Consider the following 14,838-nt stretch of genomic DNA (forward strand, 5'->3'; position numbering starts at 1 on the left):
AGGGGGTGACTCGTCCAGCTCCTAAATTAGGAGGGATTGAAGCCAAATTGTCATTCTGCAGCCCTAGATTTGCCACTCTGCAAATGCTGTCTCGAGCTGGGGAAGGCTCTTCCAGCCAGGAATCCGTGCCTCCCCTCTGACTCCTATTAAACGTGCTTAAAAATGAAACGAACTTATTAAACGTGCTTAAAAATGAAACGAGGGCTGCGTCGTTGTCAGTAATTGTTGTGCAAATGTGATACTCCCTGCAAGCTGTGGAACAGGCCAGGGCTGTGTTTACCCGGAGAGGCAGCCGGCTTTCCAAGTGTAATGAGTCAGCTCCGCGAACAGAAGGGGCGCAGAATTAATCTGGCATCCGTCTGGCCTTTTCTCAGTTAAACAGGTTTTGGAAGCTCCACGTGAATAGGTGCCTACCCTGGTACAAGCAGCCACAAAGGCTTGGGAGTGGGCAGGATTTTTTTGGGAATACATTGGCAGTGTGCAGATCCTGGGGTGCTGTGAGCGGTGACGTGGGGCTGGGTTTTGGCTGCTGCTGGGAGCAGAGTGTGGCTGGTCCCATCGTCAGCAGAGGTGAAGCTGCTTGGGTTTAATATCCGTTACAAGGAGTAAATAAATTTCCCTTGCCCAGCAGTTCATCTGGATTTCCACCTCTTAGATTTGCAGTGAATATTGAAGGGGATATTGTCCTCTGCTCCTGCCTCCTCCCAGGCACACGCTCCTGTCTCCTGTATCTGCACCTTAATGAGCCCCTGTAAGAGAAACAGAGGGGAAATAATTCTTACATGTTCCCAGCTGGCTAATGATGCCTGGCAGAGAGAGATTCCTGGGGCTGGGAATGGCTGGAGCTGCTCCTGCAGGGACCCAGTGGATGTGCAGCACGGGGGGGACCCTGTGGGCTCTGGTGGGCTGTCCCAAAGCTGTCCCCGTGTCGAGCAGGGGGGCACGAGGAGGTGTTTTCTCAGTCCCCAGAGTTTTGTTCCTAAATGTGGATAACAGCCTTCCCACAGCCAGGCAGAGGAGCTGGGCTGGAGAATCCCAGAGTGTGCCTTGGGAAGCAGAGTCTCCTGCTGGAAACACCAGCGCTGTCTGTGCCTGCTGCTTTGGTCTGGGAGTTTGTGCTGCTTCAGGGCTGGGCTGGGGCCTCTGAACCACCTTAAAAAACAAAACAAAAAAAAAACAACCCAAAGTGTCCCAAGGCCTCTGAGGCGTAAGTGGAACAGAAATTTTGAAGGGATTTCCAGAGAACTTCTCAATACAACACTTCTCTCTCTCCTGCCTGAGAATTCCCATCTCCCTGGACAATTTCCTGCAGTTGTAGCTCTGCAGAGCTGCTGCTGTAAGATGTAAATGGTGCAATTTAGAGCTGGCAGGTGACAATTATTTTGGGAACAGTTCCTGTCTGTTCCACTCCAGCCTCAGGCCAGGAGCCCAGTTGCTGTTGGGGTTGCTGGGGGTCACTCCTCACAGATAACTGATGCTTTCCAGCCTCTGCTCTTGGGAGAGGAGATATTCTTGTTCACCTGAAAGGGCTTTGGCTGCAGCTGGTGTTCCTGAGCCCTGCTCCAGCTCGTGCCTCTCTGTATTTCACACGGCAGTTGTCTCCCAGCCCTGTATCCAGGCAACACAGGAGGAGCAGGAGTGCTTTGTCCTCTCCAGGTTGGCTTTCCCAGGCCAAGGTGCAGGGCAGGGTGAGGAGCTGTGACAAACCAGTCCTGGAGCACCGAGCCCTCCACGCTCCCTGCTCCCGCCTCACGATGGCAACGCGTTCATAAAGTGCATTTTTAATGGGGGGTTTGTAATTTGTTCGGTTCTGCAAGTGTGTCTGGGAATTCAGCGTGGCAAACTGGGGTGCAGGGCTGTCCCAGCCCGGGGTGTGTCCCCCCTTCAGGACAGAGCCTGTATGTGGGCTTGGGGTGATGCTGTGCATGAAGAGCAGCAGGGCTGTTGCTCTTCTGTGGGATTTGATCCCTTCTGGGCTATTCCTTGCATATGAAACAAGCCATGTCTGCAGCTGCAGGATCCAGTTTGGAGCTGGCCTCTTCTCCCAGGAAACAAGTGATAGGATGAGAGGAAGCAGCCTCAGGCTGTGCCAGGGGAGGTTCAGGTTGGAAATCAGGAGGAATTTCTTCATGGAAGGGGTTGTCAGGCATTGGAAGGGTCTGATGGCAGAGTCCTCATCCCTGGAGGTGTTGTCCAAGGAAGGCCTGGATGTGGCACTGAGTGCTCTGGGCTGGTGACAAGGTTGGCGTTGGGCACAGTGGTCCTTTGGTCTTTCCCAAGTTCAGTGATTCTGTGTGATTCCACATGTGATTCCTTGCAGCATCTCTGTTACTCTCTGGGAAGGTGGCAGGAGCCTGCTGCAGCTTTTTCCACATTTGAGGCTGCTCTGCCATCCTGATGTTGCCGTCCAGGGGTTGGGAGGGGGTTTATCCCCACGGGGAGTGCCTTGTTTGTCCCCCCACAATGGAGAGATCCTTCTGAGATGTCTGACCTCCCTTTTCCTCTCTCCTGACAGACGGTTGATGATGAGGCGATGGCAGCATAAATGAAGATCAAGTAAGGAAGGCAGAACGATGCCCAAGGGTGGGTGTTCTAAAACACCACAGTCAGAAGATTTCTCTCTCAGCAACGACATGGTGGAGAAACAAACGGGGAAAAAGGTAACGTCTCCCGGCCACCTGCCCTCCTTTGGGGTGCTGCTCTTTGAGCCTGGATCCTGAAGCCATGGCATTGTTTGAGAGGGCAGGAGGCTGCCCTGGGCTCTTAGCTGGGGATTTACATTGGTGTGCTGGTGTTCTGCCAGCTGACGGGGCTGGGTTTGTTTCCCTGTGGCTGCAGTCCTTTCTGGGAAGTGCTGTGCTCACCTGGGTCCGAGTCAGCTGAGCAACAGGGGCTGCTTTGGAAGATCCTCTTTTGCAAGTTCTGTGTGTTTTTAGGGGTTTCTGCACTCCACTGTGGAGAGTGATGTTGTGATAGTGTAAGTGTGTGCTGGTGAGGGAGGAGCTTCTCCTCCTCTGGGTGGAAATGCAGGTCACGGCTGCTCTGGCTTTCCCCAGCAGCACCGCTGGACCAGGCTCAGCCTGGGAGTTGTTCTGTTGAAATTGCTGCTTCTGAGAGTTGATCTGAGATGTTGTCTGGTTTTTGGTGTGGCTTAGGCGAAACTACTGAGATGAAATCTGAGTTTAAGGATAAATACCTTCACACTTCTCCTCTTCATCCCATTCTGCTCCAGGCATGAGCCCAGTCTGCTCTCATTCAGCTTTTTCCCCCCTTCTCAGTATCAGTCATTTCCAGTCAATAGCTGTGCAGAAAACTGTGCAAATGTTACCTTTAAATAAACATGAAAACCTACATCTGCTGAATTCTGCTAAGGAACAAATCTCATCCACTTCCCTTTCATCTCCTTGCTCCAGTTTCTCAGCATTCCCCTGGGAGTTTCTGCCAGGCCTGGGAGCTGCAGCTGAGCATGGTGAGCCCCAGCTCCATCACTTCCCCTGCAATCCCACCCCAGTGATGGCAGTAACTCCTTGTATGACTGAGCTCATATTATTGACAAAATGAGAAAAATACAGAATAACCACCAGGAAAATCCCAGCTAGGATTTGGTTATGGAGCACCTTGGAGTGGCATCTGCCCCATTCCTCTCCGTGTCACTGCACGTGCAGGTCAGTGCAGGAGTGCTGTGGGGCTTCTAGGAGGGGGCAGAATCTGGGATTGGGAATGTTGGAGGGGGAACAGCTGCCTGGCAGCACCGGGAAAATGCCAGTCTTTACCCTGGCAAAGGAGGCAGTGCCCAGCAGTGCAGGATATGTAAATACAGGCTCGCTCTGCGCCGGGTAAGAAGCTTAATGCTGGCGCAGGTGCTTGGGGAGGGAGAGGATCAGTTGGAATATGAATCAGCTCCCATTTTATTCCATCCACTCCCGGCAGCTTAAAGGCTGCGTGTTATTTACAGAGCAGGTTTGTCGAGCGGCGCGGGGCACGCCGGGAAGCGGAGTTATCTCCTGCTGGCTAAATAACTAGGACACAATTCCTGCCTCCGTTCAGAGTGCCACTGAGAGGGGACAGGGCAGAGTTCTGCTCCTTCAGTTCTGCCTTTTTCGACAGAGGAGACGCTCACAGGCTCTTGTCTTCCCGAGGCTGAGCCGAGCTCCAGCCCGAGTGGCTTTTGCCCTGTTTCTGGTTAATTCTGAAGCTGAGCTGGAGCAGTGACTCAGGGGAAAAGCACTTCGACCTCCTCCCTGCAGACGCTGTTGTACCTGCCTGTCAGCAACCGCTGCCTTGCATTTATCTTGCCTTTGTCAACACGTTCAAAGGCCCGAGCTGGGCCTTGGCACAGCTTCCCCGAGAGGCTGGGCAGGGAGGGCAGAGCCCGGGTCAGGCACGGGGACCCGCCGTGGGCACGGGAGAGCAAAGTGATGCCAGCCAAGTGTGCTCCTCTGAATGGGACCTCAGTGTCAATAGTTGATTTAGCATTAAACAGGCTTTACGTGCCTGGGCTCTGCAGCTCTGGCAGATGAGGGGGGTCCTGGTGCTGCAGTGGGCTGAGCACCACAAGGGGGCTGGCCTTGAGCTGAAAAAGAGGAGGTTTATGTGGAACATTGGCAAGAAATTCCTCCCTGTGAGGGTGGGGAGACCCTGGCACAGGGTGCCCAGAGAAGCCCCTGGATCCCTAGAATTGTCCAAGGCCAGGCTGAATGGGGCTTGGAGCAGCCTGGGCTAGTGGAAAGTGTCCCTGCCCATGGCAGGGGGTGGAACCAGATGAGTTTTGAGGTCCCTTCCACCCAGACCGTTCCAGGATTCTGTGATCAGCAGCTTTTGCACCTGAGCTCCGTGCTCCATCCCGTAGCAGGCTCTCAGGGGAGCTGCCCTGCTCCAGAGGGCTCCTGCTTGGAGGAGAGGCCGGGAGCTGCTGCCTTCTAGGAGGGAACTCCTGGCTCCCTGCTCCCTGCCCCTCCACAGGAGGGACTTAGGAGCTGCTGGGATGCAGGCCTGAGAGTGAAGCGGATCGAAGAGCCTGTCTGAGGGCGTTGGGTGCTCCGTGCTGTTGGATGAGGAGCTGTTTCTCCCAGGGTTAGTGGAGCCCTTATAAGGCTGCACAAGCCTGCCCGGGGCGGGCGCTGGCAGCCCCCGGGCTCCTCCTGCTCCCTTCAGCCTGGAGGCTTTTGTAAAAATCTGCATGCCTTATATGAATAATTCTCCTTTCTGGTCTAGATCCACAGATCCCCGTAGCAGGAGGAGATTACTCATGACTGAGGCAGAGCAGAGCACCACAGCAAGGGTTATATCAGTTGTCAGAAGCATTTCCTGATGGGCCTGGCCTGGCTGCGTGGTTACACCGTGTGCTCAGCACAGCCTTTGCCTCTTTATGGGGAAATGCTCCCTCTTGCACAGTCAAAAGTGCATTTTTGCTGCAGTGAGCACCAAGCAGAACAGCATTTACCCCAGTTCTTGCTTGTAGGAGCTGGCAGAGATTAAAAAAAAGTGAGGTTTTTCTCCTTCCCCTTATCCCCTTTTCAGAAAAGGAAGCATGGTCCTTATTTTTCGGTTCCTCATGAATCTGTAGTGCTGTCAGGGTTTTCCAGGCTGGATGAGTGAGTGCTGGCCTCTGTGTCCAGCACAGAGTCACCCACCGGGGTGTGAAGCCTGCAGGGGTGTCTGGGTGACTGAAGAGATGACATTTCAGTGAAGTTAATCAGCCTGTGCTCATCACTGGGTCATATTTCTTATAAACTTTGGTGCCTGAGGCTCACAGGCTTCAGCTCCAGTCACCTCCACGCTCCACATTTTATTGCAGCATTGATAACAACACAAATTCAAACTCTCTGGCATTTTGTGTGTGCTTGTTTTGTACTTTGGCTTTGGGCTATGGGGGACCCAGATTTAGGGAATTGTTTGGTTTTCACCACATCCAGTTGCTTTCTGGGTAAAACTGAGTCCATTCCTTTTTGTGATACAGGGTGGGAACATTCTGCCCCCTCTCCCTCCCCGCTGGCAGGGCCAGGACAGACCCACTGGTGCAGGGAAAGTCCCTCTGTGGCAGCATTTGCTTTTTGCAGCGTGGGTTGTTTGCCCACAGCAGGAGTCTGACGTGGGGCATGGCCCGGGGCACCAGCCTTGGAGCCCTCCTGGGTTCCTCCTCCCAGGCTGCCCGGGCTGGTTTTGTTCATTGCTGCCTAATTTTTACTGACATCACCACCTGAAATGCTTGGAGCTGGTTTTGGAGAACAAAGGGCTTTGGGGATTTCCATGGCTGGCAGTGCAAGTCTCTGCACAAGCGCTGGGCTGCGAGTCAGGCTCTGTCTGAGCAGGGTGACGGGGCTGGAAATACACATTTCTTTGCATGGCTTTGTAAATCATAGAGTCATGGGCTGGTTTGGGTTGGAAGGGACTTTAAAGCTCATGTCATCTCTTCCACTAGGTCACGTTGCTGAGAGCCCCATCTAAATGGCTTTGTCTTGCAGAAATCTGCTTCAAAAAACCCCACAGGATTGTTTTTGCTCTGAGCACTGGCCTTTGGCCAGTTTGTGTGTCACAAGTGCCCCGAGCAGATTGGTATCAGGGACTGTGGTGCTGGTGGGAGAAGCCTTTCCATCCCCACCCTGCAGCATCTCACTCTGGGTGGCTGCTGGGGCCAGTTCCTGGTGGCTTTGTGCTCCAACCGCAGCAGCTGAGAGCAGCTCGTGGTGCATCTTTTCACTTTTGCAAGAGTAGCTCAAGGTGGGTTGTTACTCATACAGTAACTCTGCTGCAAGTGTAATGTGGCAGGAGGGGATTTTTGCTGCACTCACAGCTGCTGGCTGCCCTTTGCCAGAGCAGCTTTTATTAACACCTGCAAAGGGGAACTTGCTGCTGCTGCTGAGCTCTCGACTCTTCCCCATCCCCAAACTCCTGTCCCGGCCTTGGAGAGCCCCAGCTCTTACACAGGGCTCTTCATACAGGTTTCTCTGCAACAGCAAGGCCAGGCTGGATGGGGTTCTGAGCAGCCTGATCTAGTGGAAGGTGTCCCTGCCCATGGCAGAAAGGGTTGGGATGAGATAAGCTTTGAGGTCTCTTCCAACCCAAACCATTCCAGGATTTTGTGATTCTAATTTGGATTTGTTCCATTTGTGAAACCTGATTCCAATGAGTCTGAGCTTACTTTAAACATGAGAAGGCCTAAAAATGAAGCCAGGGTTTACTCGAGTAAAGGACAACATTCTTCATTATAGAATTGGAAATAATTAGGGAAGTAAAGCTTGAAATAAGAAAACGAAAACTTTCAGGAATGGGACTCTCCAGCCTTGATGTTCCACCCACTGCTGCAGGCATCCCCACAGCAGGTCTCTGCTTTCCAGGGGGAAGCAAAGTCTGGATCTTCCTTGCTCCAATTAGTAGAAAGGTTATCGTTGTGCTACTGTAGGAATTAATCTTCAAAGCGGCACCGGCGCTTCCTTGGCTGCCTGGTGCTGAATTGTGCTGAGCTGGCTGGAGCAGCAGCTCCCAGCCTTGGGGTGCATGCAGAGGCAGCTCTGCCCGAGCATGCCCAGCACCAGGATTCACACGGACACTGCCAGGGCCACGCTGGGCTCGTCTCTGCTCTCAGGAGGGTTTCTTCATGCTTCCCCTGCTCTGTCTCGCCTCCCACAGGGAGATTTTGACAACGTGGCTTTAAACTGCCAGAGGGCAGGGTTAGGTGGGATATTGGGAAGAAATCTTTGGCTGTGAGGGTGGTGAGGGCCTGGCACAGGGTGCCCAGAGCAACTGTGGCTATCCCTGGAAATGTCCCAGGCCAGGTTGGACGGGGCTTGGAGCACCCTGGGCTAGTGGAACGTGTCCCTGCCCATGGCAAGTCTTGGAACACGATGGGCTTTGAGGTCCCTTCCAACCCAAACAATTCCATGATTCAGACTTTCTGAATGAGCTGTATTTTTACCTGTCCTGCCCTTTTTCTCACTCCTGAGTGCACGGAGATCCCAGGCAGCATTAATCCAGCAGAAAACCTACCTGTATGTCTAAGAGCATCATTGAGATGCTTCTTGAACTCTGACAGCCATGGTGCCCTGACTGCTTCACCCTGGAGGAACCTCACAGACTCCTGTCTGAAGTGTTCAGAGATGCCCTTTATTCAGGTAGATATAAGGAAAAGTTCAGACTCTGAATGGCCACTGTAGAAAAAGGTGCATTATTTATTTGGTGGCTTTTTTTTTTCAGGCAATATACACATTTTATTTTATTCCTTTGATAAAATATCTCATAGAATCATAGAACTAGGACAGCCCAGGGTACCTGCTCACAACATGACATTCCTGGCAGGCGATGGAAGCTCTCTGCCCTCACTGCCACCTCAGAGCAGTAGAAGTGGCATCATTTTTTAGTCCGAACTATTTCTGTTCCCCTTAGAAAGCATAAAAAGCAAAAGCTTTTCAGTGTGGAGGGTTTGGAGGAAATGCTGGAGTGTTTGTTTTGGCGGTGGGGGCTCTGTCCCGTCGCTGCAGGGCCGGTGCTCGGCGGCTGCTCTCCAGCAGGGCTGCCCTTGCTGGGGCTCCGAGCGTGCCTTGGCTGCCTCCCACCGCAGAGCCCTGCCAGGCAGGTTTGTTTCTCTTGCTTTACCAAAAAAGGGATTCCCCAACCCATTTCCTTCATCCCCGCTGGCCCCGGCGCTGTCACGCTGCCTGTGGTGCAGGGATGCAAACACATCCCCCTGGGGCAGCTCAGGGGCTTCTCTTTCCTCCCTGGCTGAGCTGTGGGCTCCAGACACACACGGAAAGAGGAAGGAGCGACACGGTGACAGTGACAGCACAGTCCTGTGACTGCTGGCACTGGGGCCACCTGCCAGGGCCAGGCAGCAGGACTGTGCCTCTCTAAACAAGGGAATGCTCCTGGGTTGGCTCATCTGAGCTTCCAGCCACGCTCTGGCATGATTTCGTGTGCTGAGGTTCCTGTGTTTAATCTCACTCTGCCTCTCAAGCGCAGGGTCTGGGTTTTGCTGGGTTGTGGAAATCAGATCTGTGACCAAGCTGCTTGTGCTGCCCTTGTTGTTCAGGCAGGGGCACAGTGGTCAGTACAGAACTGCTCACTTAAAATAATCCTGTTCCTCACACACAAAAAACACAGGGCATGACCTGGGGCTGTGCATTCCTGGCACACTGGACTCCTGGAGTCTGAGCTGGGAAGCAGTTCTCCCTGGTCAGGTGAAAAATCTCACCTGTCTCAGTGTCTGTAACTTTTGCTTGGGATGTTCATTCAAAATCTCTCCCTGCTTTTGAGCAGTTCGCAGCATTTCTGCTTCATATTAAAATCCAAACCAGCCCAAACAAGCAGGGCTGATACAAAGCAGGAATGGGTCTTTCTTGTGGTGTGGTTGCATTTGGAAACCCTCAGATTCCCCCATCCCAGCCTGCCTTCCCTCTGTGCCTGCAGCTGTGTGCATCCTGAGCTTCACACAAAGTGTTGGCTTAGTTTTTCACAGGAATTGGTTGGAATTTGGCACCACACAGCAGCCTTGATTGGCCTGGCTCTTCTCTGGTGGTGGTAGAGCTTTGTATCTTGGTGGAGGCTGCCTTGGCAAGCCCACAGCAGAATTGAAGGGGTGTTCTGTGAGGCCTGTGCAGGGTTTGGGGAGTCAGGTGAGCACAGTGTGGAGAAGGCTCTTGTTGACCTTGCTCTCTTTCCTTTCCAGGATAAAGATAAAGTTTCTCTAACCAAGACTCCAAAGTTGGACCGGAGCGATGGCGGCAAAGAGGTGAAAGAGCGAGCGACCAAACGCAAGTTGCCTTTCACTGTCGGAACAAATGGAGATCAAAAAGACTCGGATACAGGTACAGAAATGCCACATCCCACCCTCAAACCCTGGGTGCTGGGCTGGTGGGGAGCACCAGGATCCAGAGAGCAGCCAATCCATATTTCCATATGTTTGTTGTACCAAATTTGTTGTACCAATTTTGTCGTACCAAATTCCCTGTATTTTTTAATTGAAGGAAGAGGCACGTGGACAAGGGGCTGGAGAACTGCTCTGCTCCACATGTGCACATCTGTTCTTAGTGATGTCTGTAGGTGGACAAAGCCATGGCTGTGTGAGGAGACCCCCCCGCTTCCTTCAGCTCTTGTCTGTTTTCCTTGTTTCTGATTATCCCAGTTCAGGAACTGTGGCTGGGACGAGCCATGGAGCAGGGCCTGCTTGTGAGAACTTGGAAAACAAGGGAATAAAGCTGAGTAGTCTTCAAAAGAAAATCAGCAAGTAGAATCTGGTCAAGCAAGTCAGTCTTGTAGCAGAAGAGTGGCTGGTGCATGAGGCCCCTGGATGGGCTGTTGGATTTGTTAGCAGTTGGGAAGAGCTGTTACAAAGCTTTGGCATGGAGAAAATGGTATTGCTTGGTTGTCAGGGGCTGAGCTGTGGATTTCTGGGCAGAGGTTTGTGTGGGTCCTCGCTGTACATCCCTAAGAAATGTGCATTTGGAAATAGTTGTGGCCAGGTAAAGCTCAGTGGTTGTGTAAAGAGATAAAATGGGCTGAAAGTTGGGAATGTTCTTGAAAATGGCACAAGGGCTGTGTTTGGTGGTGCTGTGTGGTGAGCCTGACAGATGGCCTGGTGTGGGATGTGTCTGCTCTGGTTCGGGAGTCAGGAGGGCAGATCTGGAAGGGCCAGGAGTGCCACTGCAGCAGTGAGGGTTGTTCCAGGGGCAGGACACACGGAGGTGACGTGTCCTGAGGGTGGCCCAGTGTCTCCATGGGTTTGTGCTCCTGAACTCCCTGTCTGGGGAGAGAGTTTCCAAATGTTCATTAATTCTCTTAAACGTGTTGTGCATTTGTAAAGTTTTGGGTTGCTGTGGTGTCTGCCTTGGGGTGTCACCTTTGTGGGGTGGCTGGGGCCAGGCAGAGCTGATGAGCCAGAGCTGGAGCTGCTCTTTGTCAAGGGTGTTTGTGCCACGTTCCATGCTGGGCTGAGAGTTGAAGCCCAAACTCGCTGCAGGGCTGTCTGACCCTCGTGACAGCTGGAATGTCATGACAGGGATCTGCTTTTCCCAGGGCTCCAGTCTCTCTCTGGCTGCAAAGATGTTGGAAATGTTTGCACTGGCAGCAGTGAGAAGGAAACCAAGTGCAGAGGAGAGCAGAGAGAGCTGCTGGGAGAGGCTGTGGCTGCTGGGTGGGAGCAGCAGCCCATGAGACCCCCCTGCTCAGGGGCTCCCCTGTTACCCCTGTGCTTTGCAGCCGTGTGACTCTTATCTCAGACACATCCTCTCCTTCCTCTGCAGAGCTCTTCCCCTTCCTCTCCAGAGCTCATCCTTCCTGGGGAAGTGGGTGAGCTGAGGGGTAGCAGCAGCCCAGCTCCCAGAGGAGACCCAGAGGGGTTCATGGCACTCACAGACCCATTTAAAGACAAACTGGGCTCTCACAAACTCTGGGAAGGTGTATGGGAGGTGCAGATAACCTGTTAGGTGGGGACTGGGGAGGAAGTGACTCAGCCACTGGGTTGGAGATCCCAGCAGGAATCAGTGTGCACAGTCAGGCTGGTGCTTAGCAGGAGCCTGTTTCTCTTCCCTGACATGGTTCACTCCAGCAGGAATCAGATGCTGGAGATGGGAAAAGACTTCCTGGCACCTTGCTCTGCTCTTGCACCACCCCATTGCAACCATGGAGTGTTTCAAGCCTGTGTGGTCCTTGGCCTGGCTCGAGCTAGAGGCAGGTGCAGACGTGTTTGTGGTGCTCAGAAGCTGCACATTCTGGGGTGGAGGGGTCCCCCCAGGTCTGTGCTGGTGCCATCAGTGGCACCTGGCTGAGGACACAGGTGTGACATGCAGGACAGGCTTTTGTCTGGAACAGAGGCTGCTGTGCACCCACCCCCTGTTCCTGCAGGAGGGGGAGGCTGCTGCTGCCTGTCCTGCTCCTCAGCTCTGCTCCCAGCCCTCAGAGAAGTGGGATTGCACCATCGCCGCTGGCTGACCCGGCTGGTTTATGTAACGTGGTCCTGCTTCCCAGGCTGTGTCCATGGGCTGCTGTGTGTGCATGAGGGGGTGTGCCAGGATGTTCCACAGCCATGTGGAATTCAGCTGTAAGGACGTGGGAGCTGGGAGCTAGCAGAGCTCTCTCCTTGCCTCTAGTGGGGTATTTTTCTCCTCTTCAAGTGTTTAAACAATAGCATGGATCCTCATCCTGATGTGTTGCAGTGACTCATTTTCCTTAGCATGGTGTGTGTTGCTTTTTTCCCGGATGGCTCTGGCTCAGCCTTGACGTAGGTGCTCCATGTCTGGGGTGAGAAACATCAGAGCTGGGTTTGTGTCCTGTGGAAGGGCAGCACAATCCACCTGGTCCAGGTGTGGGGCTGCAGCTGCTGCTGCAGGATGGTTGGGGGGAGTAGGTGGGATATTGGGAAGGAATTCCTCCCTGTGAGGCTGCTGAGGCCCTGGCACAGGTGCCCAGAGCAGCTGTGGCTGCCCCTGGATCCCTGGCAGTGCCCAAGGCTAGGTTGGACAGGACTTGGAGCAGCCTGGGATAGGGGAAGGTGTCCCCCCATGGCAGGGGGTGGGACGAGATGAGCTTTGAGGTCCCTTCCCACCTAAAGCATTCCAGGATTCTGTGGGCTTCCAGAGGCACTACTGGCCAGCACTGTGCTGAGCCCATGGTTTGGATACAGTTGGTTCACAGCTAAATCTTTTAAAATAATCTTTCTCAAAATGGTTTCTAGAGCAACAATTCTGGCTCTTGGGTTCCTCAGAGTTAACTAAATAAACTGTCTTTAGGAAAAAAAAAAATGGCATGGAGCCGTGAGCCTCCAGACTGTGCATGTTACAGCTCCGGCACTGCGGGAGCAGCATCTCCGTGCCCCAGACCTCTCCTCCTTCCTTCTCCTTCCCTCGTGTGGCATCTCCCCACATCCACAGGCGCTGCCCAGAGCCTACGTGCTGCCTGGCAGCCGCCAAACGAGCACGGCCAGCTTTCCTCCCAGCTTTCCTCCCAGCAGCTCCAGCAGCGCGCGAGGCTGCCTGCAGCTCCCCGGCTGTGTGCCGCGCCGGGAGGGGGCTTCAACCCAGCAGCACTGGGTAATTGTGGCATTAACAAACACGCAGAGAGCCAGCAGCAGGGAGCAGGGAACAGTCCTGCTGGGAAGGCACCTGGCAGGAGAGGTGGGCACGGGCGGCTGGCGCAGCGGTGCCGCGGCTGCGGCGCTGAGCCACGGCTGAGTCACGGCTGACTCAACGGCACCAGACTGCCGGCGTGGGGCCGGGCACTCCCCACCTGCCTCGGGCTGTGCCGGCGTGGATGCGCACCAACAGGTCCCTGGCTGCACAGTGGGACGGGGAATGCTGCTGGAGAGCAGCTGGGAGGTGCACGGGGCGCAGAATTCCGTGTGCCCGCTGCTCCTGCTGCGGATGGTTTCCTTAGCTGGGTGTCACGCTGTCACTTGAGTCCCTTGGCTTGAGGTACAGCTGTGGATTCCAGGCCTTTAGTCATCATCAGGGAGAGTTGGGGCTCAATACAAATCTCGGAGCATGCTGAGATAATTTTGGCCTCTGACAGCTCTCCCTGGGAGCTGGGAAGGCCTGAGCGAGGCTGGGTCAAAGCTGGTGGTCCCCAGCTGGGGGACCTGCTCTCCTTGGGGTCCCACTGCCTCCCTGGGTGCCCAACTCCCTCCCTGTGTGTTCCAGTCCCTCCCTCTTTGTCCAGTTCTCTCCCTGTGTGTCCATCTCCTCCCCTGAGTGCTCTTGGAGGAATAAGGGAGGGAGAAACCCCACCAGCTCTCCCAGCTGGTCTGTGCATATCAACCTTTCTGGGCTCCGAGGGCTCTCCTGGTGTGGGGGCTCGTGGCCGGCCAGGGAGGTGCTGTGGTGGACAAGGGCCAGTGTGAATGTGGTTGGCAGGAGCTGGCCTTGGAGCTTCAAACTCCTTCTCTCTAATCCCCCGAGGTTGTTACGTGACGCTAATTAGTAGGTTAGAAAATGCTTGATGAATCAGCTGACCCAAACCATCCTCTCCCGGAGCCGGCTGCTGCTTGCCTAATGCTGGAGTCTTTGGAGTGACACGGCATGGGAACGGGCTCGTTAGTCCCAGCTCGGCAAGGCTGGCGAGGGAATCCGTGAGAAGCAAATTGCTGGCTTATTAAAAAGGGCATCTGCATCCCACAGTGGTGTCTGTGCCGTTCCCTGGGCCTGGCTGCGCTCCGGTGTGTGCAGCTGGGGGCTCGCAGGGGCTGCGCTGCTGCGGGGCTTTCTTTGCTTGTGTCATTTCAGTCCTTTTACTAAAATAGTAAGAAACTGTTCTCACCTAGCAACCAGGGAGAGAGTGAATGTCAGAGCTTCTCCCTTCCTAGCTGGGCTCCATAATGCCGGTACAGTGTGGAGAGCCTGGCACACACCAGCCTTCAGATCACCCTGAGAAACTCCCCGTGTGCAGCAGCCATCTGGGAAGGGCTGCGCAGAAAACCAGGTCGTTTTATGATGGGAGCTGCCATAAATCTCCCTCCTCCCCCCTCATCACCTCCTTAACATGCAGAGGGAGAGGTTGCAGTGTGCTGTGTCTCTGTGAACCAAAAATCTATCAATGATGGCTTTTTCCTTAATACAAGAGCTTTTATCAGCGCTGTCTGCAGAGTGTCCTGGCCCCAGCTCCAGGAGGGGAGGGCTGGCCAGAGCCTTCCTCCCCCATCCTCCCTCCTCCAGCTCTTTCTATTTCGTGGGAAATGAACGGTCTGGACTTGAAAATTGATCTTGCTCTGAATAACTCACTTTTAACATGGAGATTGTTGTTTGTGATGAAGCCTCTGGGTTCCTCTCACAGCATGTTGGGAGCCAGTGGCTACTCTGTGAAGGAGCTGCTTTTACACATCAGGGCACAGCTGTGGGGTCTGGTAGGGAGAGCACC

General features: G+C 54.0%; 1 protein-coding gene across 1 annotated transcript in view; it reads left to right on the forward strand.

The window, feature by feature from the left end:
* Positions 1-14,838, forward strand: part of ANKRD11 (ankyrin repeat domain 11) — a 126,952-nt gene that overhangs the window by 93,336 nt on the left and 18,778 nt on the right. Inside the window, exons 3-4 of the mRNA XM_041483949.1 lie at positions 2,516-2,660; positions 9,662-9,800. Coding sequence (XP_041339883.1) covers positions 2,574-2,660; positions 9,662-9,800 — 226 coding nt within the window. The 5' untranslated portion in view covers positions 2,516-2,573. The remainder of the gene's footprint in view (positions 1-2,515; positions 2,661-9,661; positions 9,801-14,838) is intronic.

This window comes from Pyrgilauda ruficollis, unplaced genomic scaffold (genome assembly GCF_017590135.1).
Source record: "Pyrgilauda ruficollis isolate IOZ18807 unplaced genomic scaffold, ASM1759013v1 scaffold117, whole genome shotgun sequence".
Lineage (NCBI taxonomy): Eukaryota > Metazoa > Chordata > Aves > Passeriformes > Passeridae > Pyrgilauda > Pyrgilauda ruficollis.